At 42.7% G+C, this 15,156-nt stretch overlaps 1 protein-coding gene across 3 annotated transcripts in view; it reads right to left on the bottom strand.

The window, feature by feature from the left end:
- LOC147707969 (amine sulfotransferase-like) overlaps nucleotides 1-15,156 on the bottom strand; it is a 255,175-nt gene that overhangs the window by 158,990 nt on the left and 81,029 nt on the right. For all 3 annotated transcript variants that reach the window (XM_086926781.1, XM_086926783.1, XM_086926782.1), the window contains 2 exons: nucleotides 9,134-9,342; nucleotides 530-656 (listed from right to left, as the gene is read on the bottom strand). In XM_086926781.1, the coding sequence (XP_086782907.1) occupies nucleotides 530-656; nucleotides 9,134-9,342 (336 nt within the window). The remainder of the gene's footprint in view (nucleotides 1-529; nucleotides 657-9,133; nucleotides 9,343-15,156) is intronic.

Genomic DNA, 15,156 nt, shown 5'->3' with positions numbered 1-15,156 from the left:
GCACAAAATGCTGCCTTTCGTCTGGGCAGGCACCCTTGTAATACGGTGCAAGGGTGCATGAGTTATAGACAGTATTATTGTTGTGCACAAAGAGACACCTTCCTGATTAAAAACAATTCTCCAAGGCTTTTTCTGCTTTCTACATTTTATGCAGAATGCAGCACACGGAGAATGAGGAAAAAATAAGGAGGGATAAAGATATTTCTCCTCGTTATACCTCCCCTCGGAAGACGTTGCGCATTCCCAGGTCTACCAATATTTGTGAATCTGGGAATGCTTCAGAATCCATGGGTGGAGGCATGGAAATACACACTCTCCACCCCTTCCTTGGGTTACTACAGATGAACAGAGCAGCGTAGGATCACGCAAAGTGGCCTTGCATGGCATGGTAAATCTCATTATAGCTTTTGCATCTTTCTGCCCCCCTATGCATGGTACAAGGGCGACACAAAACCCTTTATAAATATGCCTCACAGTGTTGAAACAAACAAAAAATGCATTGCACAATTTCAGAAACAGGGCAAATTACCGTTTCCTGCTAGAAATTGATCCAGAACTTCTTCAAATGTTTCATATGCCTCCATTGCAACCAGAGCTTTGCTAAAATGATGAAGTGAAGTCAAAATATCCTTTGGATTCCTGTGAATGTAAATGACCTGGTAAAATAACCACAATATATTAGTAAACATATACACTGTGAACATGCAATTCTACAAATGTGTCAACAGTGAAAATCAGAAAGGTTTATTATATTTTTGGGCCCAGATTTATGACTTATCAGTTCCAGCTAGTAATAGTAACTTGAAACATGGATACATTTACTTTCCACCTTGAAAGCCTTTTATTTTGTCAGTTCTGCCTGAAGTGCTTTTTTACAGTTGAAAGTGTATTGCAAGACCATGTGACACACTGTTAACTGAAGGGAAAATTACCAATATAATAGGTTAGAACAATATAAGGGCATTGGATTGGCTAGCTAAAAAAAACAACTCTATGCTTTGTAGATTATTATCTTTGAGTTACGTAGAGTTCCTCCTTTGTCCAGCTCTAAAGAAGGCCAGTCTATCTAAAGCCTTTAGATAGTCTATAGACTTTCTAAAAACTTCATAAAAACAACTAAACTATAAAAAGAGCATCATATCCTGAAGAGACTTACCGTTGCAGCCACAGGGTATGAGGCACTGCACTCTATGACTACCACATGGTTGGAACAATATGTAGTGAAAAAGATCAAGCCGAAATCTAGTCAGTAGGATCATGGTTACTTTTAACCCCTAGGAGCTGTGGTTGGCACAATTTTCAGTGTGATATACCTGTGCATGCTGGTGTTTCTCAACTCTGTTCCCTCACTATCCCAGCAGCGCCTTTTGAAAAACACTCTTTTAGCTAAATTAGGTCCCTCCTGCATATCGCAATCTGGTTATCAAATAGATCTGCCCTTTCCAAGCTGTCAAGGCCTTCTCTAACATGCTTAACCAAGCGGATACGATGAACGTGGTCGAGGGAGAGACAATCATTACTAAGGGCATTTTCTTTCTTAATCCAAATCTTCATCCACAATGCTAAGGGGCGAAAAGCCAAATCATCAGAGAAAGGAAATCCCCAACTCTTCATGCACTACATACGATGAGATGCTCTGCAGGAGTGTAAATACTCGTCTCAAAAAGGTGTTTTCAGCAATTTGCAAGGCCTCCACCCAAGTATAACCCCATATCTTGCTCCAGTATGCGACTGTTGCAATACATTTGGCTCTATACATCTTCAAATGGGCCCCTATTGGTTTTCTACCCAGTCTGGAAGCAAAATTTAAAACTGCAGCCTTTACTTTAGGTCCGCTTTCTTGCGACTAATCAAGGGGCACCATGTCAGGGCATAATCAAACACTACTCCCAGATATGAGAAGACATTGGTCTTGAGGATTGACGTGGGTCCTAGCTTTAGGGCATAAGGCTTAGCTGTACGAGGTCCCACCTGCATGACAAACAATTTACTGTAGTTAACCAGCAGGTCCAGGTCCTCCACAATATGTACAGTGGAGTTCAACAAAGATTGTATGCCCCTGGCTATCCTTGCCATGAGGACACATCATTTGCATATAGGAGGACCGGCAGTCTACGCTTATCCACCTGGGGGCATTCAGATTTTGCACCCAAAAGGGCCTTCTCCAGGGAGTTGATATACAGAATACAAAGGAAGGGGGCCAGGACACACCACTGATGCACCCCTCTCCTGATAGCAAACTTGCGGGTCACTTTAAGATCTTTTGAATAATGGTCAACTGCTTTAGAGTCACTGTGAAGGTCCTTGTCGATACCAGTTGAGAGCATCATCTGCCAAAGTTTTGACCTATTGACTGTATCAAACTCTGAGGTCAGGTCCATGAAAGCTATGTGGACAGAGCCGGTGGGACCACAGTGTACTTGTTCAAAACAATATACATGTTTAAACATTGGTCCACTGTGGAACGACCTGGGCAGAATCCATATTGTAACTTGGCTAGAATATTTGTTTTCATCCGCCCAAGTTACAAGTCTGTCTAAAACCATACAGCCTACCACCTTCACCACGGAATCCAAGAGGGAGATGGGTCTATACCAAAGAGTGCTACCCAATCACCCTTTTTAAAGACAGGGACAATGGTCGATAAGGCCCATGAGTCTGGGCAGCCAGCCTGAACTGAAGCATTTATGATTGCTGTAAGTACAGGCACCCAAGTTTCCACATTTGCAGTATAGAGGTCTGCCAGAATCCCATCGGGCCTGGGGCCTTATTTTTGGACAGCCCCATGATGCCGGCTCTTACTTCTTGTGCTGTAAATACAGCCTCAGATTTACCTTCCACCCTTTCCTGTCCTTCTCTGGGTTTTAAGTCTGACTGGAACATACCCTCAAAATGGTTTACCCAATCATCCTCTGAGATGTGGGCATCCATTAGATTACCAGTGTCACCTGCTAATAAGGGGCTGTTGATGATACTCCAGAACTATGAACGGTTGCTCAAAGTGCTAGCCTCAACTAGTTCTGACCACGCCTCCTCTTTCAGGGCAGACTTACGCTTTGCCAGGGCTGCCTTATAGACTTTCCGGGTGGCTCTTGACAACCACGTGCGTTCAATTTCCTAGAGGCACAGGAGCACTCAGAATCAAAACATCTCGGTCCTAAGTATAATGAGCACCTACCTAGAACCCATCGTAGGTTCACTATAGCATTAGACATACTTTGAAAAGCCTCAATGATGTCCGATGGGTCTTTATTCATAGAGTGCCAGTGCTTGATATGTATAGATTCCACTCTGTATAATATAGGGTGAATTTTTGTCTAAAAAGCTTCAGCCAGTGGCTCCATAGAATGTCGAGAGGGCGTTTGCATGCTCAATAGCCATATTTGTCAAATGGGCAATGTGTTCATTGTCACTCAGAATATATGTGACAATTTTATCCTAGATACAGATAGGATTAAGGGCCTGATTTTGACATTGGCGCATTTGCACCAGCTTTCCGTCAGTACATCTGTGCCAAACAAGTGCAAGGACCAACCGCCGTATTATAAGTTGAACTGGGGTATAATGCATAGTAATTCATCTTTCCCATAGCGGTGCCTGGAAAACAGGCAACACAATGGGAATGGCAAAAAGTTCCAGCATGACATGGACATTGACATCCATGCCATGCTGGAACTTGGGGGAATACAGACATGTTGTGCCCCCCTGAATGTATCCACATGGTGGGGTCATGGGGGCCCTGTATGGCCCCCTTTGTTCCTCCACTGCCAGCCTTTTCATGACCACCACCACCGCTGGACTCGTAATCAACCCCTTAACTCTTTCTATAAGAATAGTACCCAAGAACCATCTATAGCTCATACTTCGATGGAACATGCTTCCTGTAAAATGTAATTACTTTTATTTACGTTAACTTTCAAGTAAAGACTATCTGGTAGGCAAACCTTTGGAGGTCAAATCCAGAAATATAATATAGTCTGCATAAAGGACAGTCTCTATTGGGTATGACTCAATAATTGGTGGATCTCCTCTAACACTATCCATCAGCTGTGGCAGATCAGTCACATAGAGCGAATGGAGGATAGGCAAACTTTTTTTAAGCCATGTTTTGTTTCAATCTTAGGTGTAAAACCACGGTTGTCTCACAACTTGACTTGGCACCATGTGGCTGTATGCAAGGCAATTATCAGTTTTAAAACACCACCTGGAATACCCATGTCCATTGATTTCTTCCACAAGGTATGCCTGTCCACGCAGTTAAAAGCAGAAGAGAAACCGTTAAAAGCTGTGTAAACTGGCATAACCCATTTTTAGACATACTTTTTCCAATATCAGGTGCAGGATTGAAATGTTATCTAGTGTGGAGCAATTTGGTCAAAAATCCGGCCTGTTCCAGGGGCAAAATTTGCTTTGCCTTACCCAGTCCGGGAGGTGCAAATATATGGACATCCCTAAAATGTTCCCTGTTGTGTCTAAAAGCTCAATTTGCCTATAATTACAGAGGATATTATTAGGATTATTTTTATGAAGTAGGAGTATAATGCTGTCCTACCAGAAATTAGGCATTACCACAGTTAAATCTCTCTAATCTAATCATTGTAATAGGAAACTGATCAGACCCTCCTGCCCCTGTGCTTCTTGTGCCTGAATGATATTCTCAATTTGTAATTTTGATGGGAACTGAAGAATCGGCTCATCCCTATATCCCCAGAGACATCCAGAGAGTATAATGAGACTATATACTTGCTCCAATCATCACAATTTTTTTAAAAATTTTGAGTTTACATGTTCAACTACTGTATTCCCCACTGATACTTCAAAAGGACCTACATTTTTTTTGCTCGACAGCTTCTGTGATCTCTACCCATTTATTATCAGCCTCCTTCTTCTTTTGTGTCCTAAGCCATCTCGTTCTCCTCCATTTAAGAAAGTTTATGATTTTATTACGCTCCTTGAAATAAACAGTAGATTGGCGTCTTTGTAGTCTATTTATCAACCTATTGAGTGTAAAACCAGTGTTAAGAATCTTCCCCTGCCTCTTTTGTTTAGTACAGGCCTTATCTGAGAGGGTTGAGGTAACATTTGAATATGTTTGCATATCCTGAACAAATAATTCTGCTGAGATTCACACTTGGGCTGGAATTACTTCTACTGCCCTTCTTGGATCACTAGCTAGGGTAATTTATTTGCTGAATTCCAAGTTACCCTACCATTAGCGGTCTTTAACTAGACCTCCTCCTCAACCTGCCAATACGCTATCCCCTTGGGTTTATCCTTAACAGAGAAGAAGGGAATAATGTGATCACTGACTGCTCCTCTGCCTCTGCGGACACAAAGCCATTCTCCCGAAGAGCCCTGTTAGACATATGTGACTCACAGAACCCACTGATATTTGGAGAAGGCGCAACCTGACATCCTCCATGGATACACATTACTCAGCGCAATATGACATATAGACCAGGTTAGACTACTAGCTAAATTCCCAGAGACTGACTGCATGGTATAAGTCCACCACAATACTTCCTACAACATATTCAGATCATTCCCCAGTGATAATCAGAGTCTGCATTCATAGACCAGAGGGGCACAAGCACCAGTGGCGATTCCCAGGCTGAGCCCTGAATGATGACTTATTCCACTCTAAGATAAGGGAGGCTATAGAAGAAGGATGTACAGCTTTACAACGCGTGCTATTACACCGCGTGCCGTTACAACGCATTTTTTTCAACGCAAGTCGTTACCACGACTTGCGTTGGAGGGGGTGCGGACTTAGGAATTTTTTAATTCACTATTCCAACACCAGCCTACGTACAGTAGGGAAGGTGTTGGATAGTAAATTGAAAAATTCCTTGTCCTGCAGTGCCCTCCAGCGCAAGTCGTGGTAACGACTTGCGTTTTAAAAACCGCGTTGTAACGGCATGCGGTGTAACAGCTGCGTTGTAAAGGCTGTTCCCCATAGAAGAATACTTTGAACTAAATATTGGGTTTGTTGATACTTGGGTGGTGCTTTGGGAGGCCTTTAAGGCCTACATCAGAGGAGTTAGCAGTGCAAAACACGCTGGAGTGTTGAAGGACTTTAGAAAGACCTTAGCCCACCCTGAGCAGCAACTGGAAGCACTAGACAATACACTGCTTCATTCTCTGAACCCAGAGGGTCTAAACCTTGCGTAATTTAGGGAAGCTTTAGATAGGGAGACCCACTTCCTGAGTAAGTATGCCGCAGCGCGCCAAGATGGTGAAGGCGAGCAACCGGGACGAACCTATTGTGACTACTGGGACCACCCTATGGGAAATCGTATATCACAGAACTCAGAACCAAGTCGAGGCATCTCCTTACGGATACTCTTGAGATCCATGCTGAATTCTTAGCATATTATGAGACCTTATATGCGTCCAAAATTGTACATGATCCTGCGGATCAGGAAGACTACTTGTCAAAGATAGCCTTGGTCTAAATGGAAAAATTCAAGCAAGAGTTCCTAGCTAAACCCTTTTCCTCTGATGAAATCATCAGCGTGAATGAAGCGCTGAATGGCTCCACAGCTCCTGGCCTTGATGGCTTCACAATTTTTATAAAATATACCAGGACCTATTGGCCCCTGATCTTCTCGAGGTCTATTTATAGGCATTAAATGGAAACAGTTGCCTCCCACTCTCAGAGAAGCAATGATTGTTCTGCTGCCCAAGCCCTGCAAAGACCCCTTGCTGTGCAAGTCTTACCAAAAACTTTCTTTGTTTTATTTAGATTACAAAATCTTGGCAAAAATTGTCGCCTTGCAGCTCGCTCTATTATTGGACAAAATTATTTCCCCAGTCCAATCTAGATTAGTACCCCACAGATCTACCTCCCTAAATTTACGGACACTGTTTGCTGTAATGCACAGAAATAATCTGGAAGTAACAACCGCAGCAGTCCTGTTAGACACTGAGAAAGCATTTGACTCATTAGAGTGGCCTTTTTTTCTATTGGTAATGCGCAGGCTAAGTATGCCTAGGGGGTTCATTGATCTAACAGCTCTTTTATACAGTGTTCCAATGGTCAGGATATGCTTAAATGGCACACTGTCCCGCTCCTTCACTCTGTCGCGAGGCACCAGACAGGGTTGCTCCTTGTCGCCAGTACTATTTATAGTTGCAATGGATCCCCTTGTCAGGCAGTTCGGGGAACGCCATCTGCAGAGAGGGCTCTAGTTTAACACAGAGCCCCTTCTGGTTTCATTATATGCAGACGATATCATTCTCTATATTCGGGACCCGCAGGCTAACCTGGACTCGCTGATCAGGGAGACTATTCAATTTGGCCGATTCTTGGGTCTCAGAATTAATTGGCATAAGAAAGTGATATTTTTTTCCTCACCACAAGCACAGTAAGATGGGACTGCAAGTTCCCACTTGCCTGGTGTGCAGACTCAATTAAATACTCAATTAAATACCTGGGAATACATATTCACTTAGATGCCTCCCAAATAATTCAATTAAACTCCGGTCAGGCTGTGCACAAGCTTGAACTGCAGGTGAAAAAATGGCTGCGGCTCCCACTCTCGATTGCAGGACGAGTAGCGTTAATCAAGATGATAGTTCTCCCCAAATAACTTTATCTGTTTAATAATATCCCCATCCCGTTAATGAATCGGTTTTTCACGACATTATGAACTCACCTCATTCGACTGATTTGGGGGAGCAGGAGGCCCAGGATCCACTGGGAGGTGATGACATTGCCTTACCACAAAGGGGGACTTGGCATTCCTAATTATTTGCTGTACTACTTGGTCTTACAGTGCAACTACTCTAATTTTTGGTTTCACCCAGAGGCCAGGAGTCCATATCTGCGGCCAGAGGCGGACTTGGTCCTGCCGGACGCCCTCAACACTGTGCTACCTCAGGGCTTCCCCCGAGACCCAAATAACATTCAAACAGTCTCAACCACTAGCTGGGCTTAGCTGAAACTGATTAGAGTTTTGGGTTCCCCGGTGCTATACTCTGCTGATCTACCGATCCCCAATACCTGTGGGATCCCCATTACAGGGGAGAAGATGGTACAATGTACTCTTTACAAATATGACATTTGTAAAGTAGGGGACATCTACACTGGGGGGCAAGTCTTTTCCATCTCAGAGGGGGACAAGTTTAGTGAAGCTTCAGTCATGGACAAATTCATACTAAACCTCATGCGTTCCGCGATGAGGGCCATTATGCCAGGATTCCCTTTGGAACCTGAGCCATTCACTCCTCTCACCGCAGTGTTGGATAGTGCTGGTGGGGGACATTTGATCTCCAGGCTGAACAGGGCATGTGCAGACATAATTCAAATTGATGCCACCAAACTTCGGGCTTCCTGGGAGGCAGATCTGGGGCATCCTATCCTAAATGATCAATGGGCTATTTGCTGTAGTCAGACCAAGGAGGTTTACCTGAACAGCTGCCACAAGCTGAGTCATTTTACATTTCTGCACCGAATGCACGATACCCCCATGGCAATACACAGGATTGACCCGGATAGACCCCACTGTTGCTTGAAATGTGGGTCCCTGCACTCTGACTTTGCACACCTCTCCTTGAACTGTGGTAAAATGAAGACCTTTTGGGCAGCAATTTTTCAGCAATTTTTCAAACACTAAGGGAAATGGTGGAGTTGGTGGAGTTGGGAATGTCCTACTACCCTTATGGGTAGTAGGACATTGTAACTCTATGTGCTGATCTAGAATCATCTTGCCCAGATGCTGGGTACTGCAATTAAAATTGTGTTCTTTTGAACTACACTGATAAGAAATTGCTTTTTATGATGAACTTTGAATCTATAATACCATAACCAATAATTGAAAAGTCTCTCATTTGTATCCCATTAATTGTCTCTTGAAATTGTGCATTTGGGATAGATTTAATGTGGCGATTTTTTAAAGACATGGCTGTCAATTGATGGTCCTCGCTGAGCAGCTGACTGATGTGTTAGGAATTTTAAATATCACCTCTCCCATCGACCAAAAAAGATCCAGTGGCTGACTGTCCCCTCTTGGACAGACAAAGTGTGAGAGAGCAGAAACAGATTCATTACTCTAATAGTAGGAGTGCCCTGTGCAGTCAAAGTAGTTATGATGAGAAGAGAAAACACACGCTTCTGCGTGCCAACACTTACCTTTCCTTTTTTTTCTCTTAACCCCTTTGGAACAAGATCATATGTTAGGTGGGTGGTGATGAGTCGTGGTGATGGACGTTTGATGTGATCCACGTGTTTGATGTTGTATTCGATCCATGGAACTTGGTCAATCGATTGAATATCTTCAGTTCCATTCCGGTAACCTTCATTATAAATTAGAGTCAAGATCTGCTGCATCCACACGGTGCCTATAGAAGTCAATATAATGATCGTCACATGAAAGCTCACTAATTTTGCCAATGCAAAAATGTAGGAAAATTAAATTAGTCTTGAATTTAATTTTGTATCTATTGAGCTTTTCCAAAACAGTGTTAGCTACTGGGAACTCCAAACTATTATTCTTGATTTTCAAAAGTGTTTTTCTGCTTAACTTTAGTTCCATGACTTTTAAACCCATAACATTTCAACCCTGATTTAGGGACTCTAGAATACTGAAATAATGCTTTTTAAACTGGCACTTGATAATGTAGAGATGTCTCCAACATTGGCATATTTGCTGCATTCGCAAGTTAAGTGTTAAAGTAGGAGTGCGATCGCTCTGTGGTAAGAATGTGAGGCCAGTTCTGCAAGCTGAAATGAACAGCGACAACTTTGCAATTTTTTGGGTATTCACTATACATTCGCAAGTTCTTCCTAATGATAGCTAAGAGACCTACGGAAAAGGGGAGAACTAAAAGCTAGTTCACGAATGTTCATGGCATACCCACATACTCAATGGAGGTATTGAAAAAGCAGTTTCCCAATGGACATTGTACTCAAACAAATTAGATTACTTTTTCTAAAAGAACCAGCTTTCACTGATGAAACCTCCTCATGATCACATAAAACATTTAACAACAGTGTGCATCACACCACAAAATACCATGAATAATACAAAGAATAAAATCTACATTTTAATCTATACTACTATTATAAAGAGAGAACTCTCACCTTTTGGCAAGGTAAACTCGGGAACCACAGCGCCAATCCACACACCCAATACATTGGTGTAATCCTCAGGGTGTGCAGATGGACATAGGTGATATAACGTTAAAAAATAAGTTAGATTTAAAAAATTAACATTTAAAAAAAAGTAGTCCCCTCGAAGTAGCACCGGCCGCGACCTGCGTCTGACGTCAGGAGCGCGGCATCCAGGAGCGGCGGACATGGCGCGGGGGAGGAGCGGTGACGACCTGCGAGGGGCGGTGGAATGAGGAGCAGCAGCTGAGGTAAGGCAGCAGGGGTCGGGGCAGACGGGGTCGGGCTCATGGACAATGTCGGGGCGGGCGGGGTAGTTTTAACATGTTTAAGAGGCAGCGGGGGTCGGGGCAGGCGGGGGACCGGCCGGGCGGGAGACGCACACTCTGTTGGCTGAACACTGCCGCCTAAAGCACTGCAAATTGTGGCTAGGTACGACCCCCCCCCCTGGAAATTCGGAGCGCGCTATCTCGCTGCAACATAGCATTGCTCTTTGTGATGCACATCTGAACACTATGAAATATAATTTTCTTGAGCGTCAATAAAAATGGAACCTTGGGCACATGGGCGAATGCACATTAGGCGCACTGACAAAGCAATGCTGAACAGATTCATTTTTTTCGCCTGACCAAGAAAAGTATTTCTCGGAATAATCACAGCACCATCACAAATGGTTTCTGAACTAGCACGTATTTAAACTAATGGTCTGCCTTCGGTGCATTTTGATTCTGGGCATTTGTTTACGTCCTGTGTGAAGAACATTAGAGGTACTGCGTTATGTCAGGTTAACATTACGTTTTTGTTTCTCGTGAGGTCCAAGAGTCTCGAGAGCACGATGTGCGCAGGGAAACATACAGCCTCTTTTTTTTGCATGCTATTTTCTATCGCTCCTCTTCACAGGAGACGTAAAGATACGACGGAGTTCAGTATCTTCTGCTTGAAAGCACCCCCCTTGGGCCTGATACACTGTAGCCCTGGAAGTAGCATTGATTTTCTGTGACTGTAATGGAGTTCCCTGTAGGTAGCAGTATTGTTTTCAGATGCAAGTCCTGTTTGGAGCAAAACTTCAATGGTGGCGGGTGAAAGGTGAACACGCCTCTGGTATTTTTTTTTCATGAGTCACAGGTAGAAGAATAACATCTGCCAAACGTAGATGCTAAAAACGAACATCAACTAAATGTGCATGTTTGAGGGAGAAAGGGGAAATAAGAGGAAGAACCATTTCTTGATCTCGGTTTTCCATTCAAAATATTTGACATCCCGCATATTTCAGTCAGGTATTTATTTCCTCGTGTGTGTGCTCAATGGTTTGTTAAACTCAGTGTTATTCAAAGGCCTGGGATATAGATTTCCCAGCGGTGCACAGTGTATGGCATAGAACGGCATTGCTAGAACTAAGATTTCGGATAGAAAAGCACATTAGTGAATTCGGCTCAGGATGAAGGCTGTGGATTGCAAGAGAGGGTCAGGTACTCACTTCTCCCTCAATTACCATTTGAACGTGTTTGTTGACTTACTTGATTTCGGTATATGCGATGTTGTATATCGTGGTCGTATCACATGTTGCCTTATAGTCAGGGTTCTTGAATAACAATGCACTTTTCATATTACACATTGACAGTGCAGTCTGTAGAATCATAGCCATTGTCCAGTCTGAAACGTGTGGGCTCAAACATCGCGTTGTCATGTCGCGCGATGTAAAGTCGCCGATGTGACAGGCTAACCAATTAAATGCCCGCATTTGCGTCGCAACAACGTGCGATGAGAAAATTGCCGATGTGACTGCCGTTGCGATGTTATGACCGCGATGAAAACTCCAGCGCGGTCTTTGTTTCTGATGGATCGTCATACAACCCTTTTAAACAACCCACTGCCCAGCCCGTCCCGACTTTGTCCCGGAGCAACAGGCAGCTTCCCCGACCCATGTCGGGGCGGGCGGGGGTCGGGGAAGCTGCCTGTTGCTCCCGGACAACGTCGGGACGGGCTGCTAGTATTATATAAGCACAAAAAAAGTAACACACAAACATACAAGATCCTTGATAGAAAGATTTTTCAGCACCTTTCTGACTAGATTTAATTACCAATTTTCCAAACACCTCCCTCATTGCCAATGCAAGGCACCTTGCGCCAGATGTAATGCTTTTCATTGAGTCTCCCAATTATTTGTTTTTTGGGATGCCCAGGCCACTGCAAGAACAACTACCTAGACATCACTTGCTGCAAGTAGTATCATGGCCACACCAATTCCTATTACTTCCCTCCCAGTTACAAAAGTTTTGAGCAGCTTCCCCTCTACTGGCAACAGATGGTAAGAGCCAGGCACAGATTGGTGTTTTGGAACTTTTGAACACAAAGTCGTCAATCCACTCTCTTATAAGCCCATGTCCCCACCACTGCGGCTATAGGGAGATGTTAAAATACGAAGTTTGTGTACCACATTCAATATTCACACCCAGGGCCATTCTTCCATTGAATATACATTACAAATGGGTGCTACAATGCACCAATTTCAGTGCCTGCTCCCAATCAGGGAAAAGCGAGCCTCGATGATCCCCCAGGCTGGCCGCATAAATGTTGGACCTCACGCTTTCTCAGACCGTTTTTTGACAAATACCAGTAACACCTGCTCTACTGACTTGCTCTATCACATCAGGTCGGTTAAGGTTTGCCCTGGGGTTGTGCCACTGCTGGACCAGAAAATTCAAAGCAAACCTGAACAAATACAAAGATGAAATTAATATGTAAAAATAAAAAATAGACACTGAAATTGCCATAAAGTCAAGTTGGAAATGAATCAGTGATAAGATTTACCGGCCAGCACATCTGCAGGCACCCCCTTGAGGAATGAGAAACAGTTGTTTTAGTGTAATCACATCTCTTTTTTCAGACACTTTTGATGAGCTTCTGGTGCCTGATACGGGGGAGGAAATCCAATTTTATGTGAGCGAGTTGCACAAAAATCAGTGCATTTACCTTCATTATTTCTCTTATTTATAACTTCAATAAACATGTATTAACTGAAAAAAGAAAGCAAAATATATAGGTATGTATTTGCGAGGATAAAACAAACAAATGGGAATTTGAGCTACCAAATAACAAAGATCTGAAGCATGAGCGTACAAAATAGGACCTCACCTTCCCATCTTCTTGGAAGAATACACTTGAAAAATGAGAAGCTAAGTTCTATGAGCCGCACTACTCTTCTTAAAGATGCTCATGTCTGAAAACAAGTGAAAACTGCCCTCCAAAAAACATAATGCTACATAGATTTGTATGAAAATAAATAAAAGCATAAGAAGTAGAACAGTAATCAAATAGCTAAAGCAAGCCTTTGACATAGTAAAAGTCCTAGTCTACATTATTTTTCAAATGACAAATTAATTTCCACATCAATTATAGTTTGAAAGTAGAATAGGATAAAAATGATGCAACTTGTTCTCTGCTATATGAGCACACAACATGGATCCTCTGTTTTCCTTGAACATTTGTTTAGACAGGCACCCCATAACCCTACTACTATTTTATTTAAAAAAAACATTGGAAACGTTTGGAGCAAAATTTCAGCTGAAGCCCATTGTAACCAGGTTTAGAAAACTGTAGATTTATGTCAGCTATTTGCTCATCACATGCCTGAACAAGATAATAATTCTTGCAAAGTAATTTTCTAAAAGAAAAATGACTTCAAGTTTATTTAGGTTTAAAAAATCCACGAAAATTGATATGTATGATTATGGAGTTCTTGGACTTTAACCTTAAATTTGCAATATTGGACAGCCAATTAAGTTAATTTATTGACAGTGATAAATCGCCAAGAGCCATTATGGAGGTAAATATAAAGGATGGTAGAGGATTGTGCCCTCACAATTGTCAACAAAGGTTCATAAGAAAATTCAGGCATTCTTTGAAAGTTTAACATGCTTAAGTTTTATTACGTTTCATCTGTATAGAAGGACAGCCAAAACGTGTTTCGCCCAAAGTGCCTAATTAGGCTGTGGGCTTTTTCAAGGCTGTTGGGTCCCAATGGGAGCCTGTCCTTCTCATACATCCTTACCTTTCCCCTTCTTGACCCCATCAGCCTTGAAAAAGCCCACGGCCTAATTAGGCCCTTTGGGCGAAACATGTGCCGGCAGTTGTTCTATACAGATGAAACATGAAATAAAACTTAAGCACGTTAAACTTTCAAAGAACGCCTGAATTTTCTTATGAACCTTTATTGACAATTGTGAGGGCACAATCCTCTACCTTCCTTTACAAAGTGTAAAGTATTTTTGCAGTCTAAAACAGTATTAAAATCAAAATGGAAAATAATCAAAATTCCACACTGAATTAGAGTAGAGTCAAATGTAATCATTTAAAATGACACCACAATGATAAAAATCCAATAAGGGAATGCAGAAATATGTTTTTTAAGCTTGAAGTAGGAATAAGATCACAAAGCACAAAGTGTCAATGACAGTTACTGGTCGTGGTACACTGGGACATATATTAAATTTCCTGCTCATCATCGGCCATAGGACTACACTTCTAATGCACTGAGGACCTCAGGTGAGGCACTTTGAGATTCACAGAGTGCTAGGCAGAGGCCAACAGTAGGGTTCAGTCCGGTTCAGATACAACTGGTCAGCTGTATATTTGTACGAAAAGCCTATTGTAGATTAGTGTTTCTTTGTAGGTTGAACAGGAGGTCAGCCATATATCCCCTGGAGTCCACATCTTTGTCCTGAGTAAAACAGGGAGAAGGTTCAGTCCTCTTGTGTTCTTCTTCAGGTCCAAAGATGTTCTGAATTAGATGACTGATGTTGCTACATTTATGCTCGCACAAGCTAGTGAGTGGGACTGACTTGTGCACATGCCCTAACCAATGAGCTGAAGGCTCCCGGGGTGAGCAATGCCCACTGTAAGCATTTTCAAGATGGCAAGTCGTTGGCCACACTCAACTTGGGCTCAGAGGGATGGGGTGTGTGTGTGGGGAGTCTACTATGGAATTCCTAATGTCATCTAAAGTCTAACAAAAAAATCCACTTTGTAACTGCCAATGCACCCCC

This window comes from Lissotriton vulgaris, chromosome 6 (assembly GCF_964263255.1).
Source record: "Lissotriton vulgaris chromosome 6, aLisVul1.2, whole genome shotgun sequence".
Lineage (NCBI taxonomy): Eukaryota > Metazoa > Chordata > Amphibia > Caudata > Salamandridae > Lissotriton > Lissotriton vulgaris.
The sequence above is the reverse complement of the archived record's forward strand: the minus strand, read 5'-3'. Positions and strand labels throughout refer to the sequence as shown.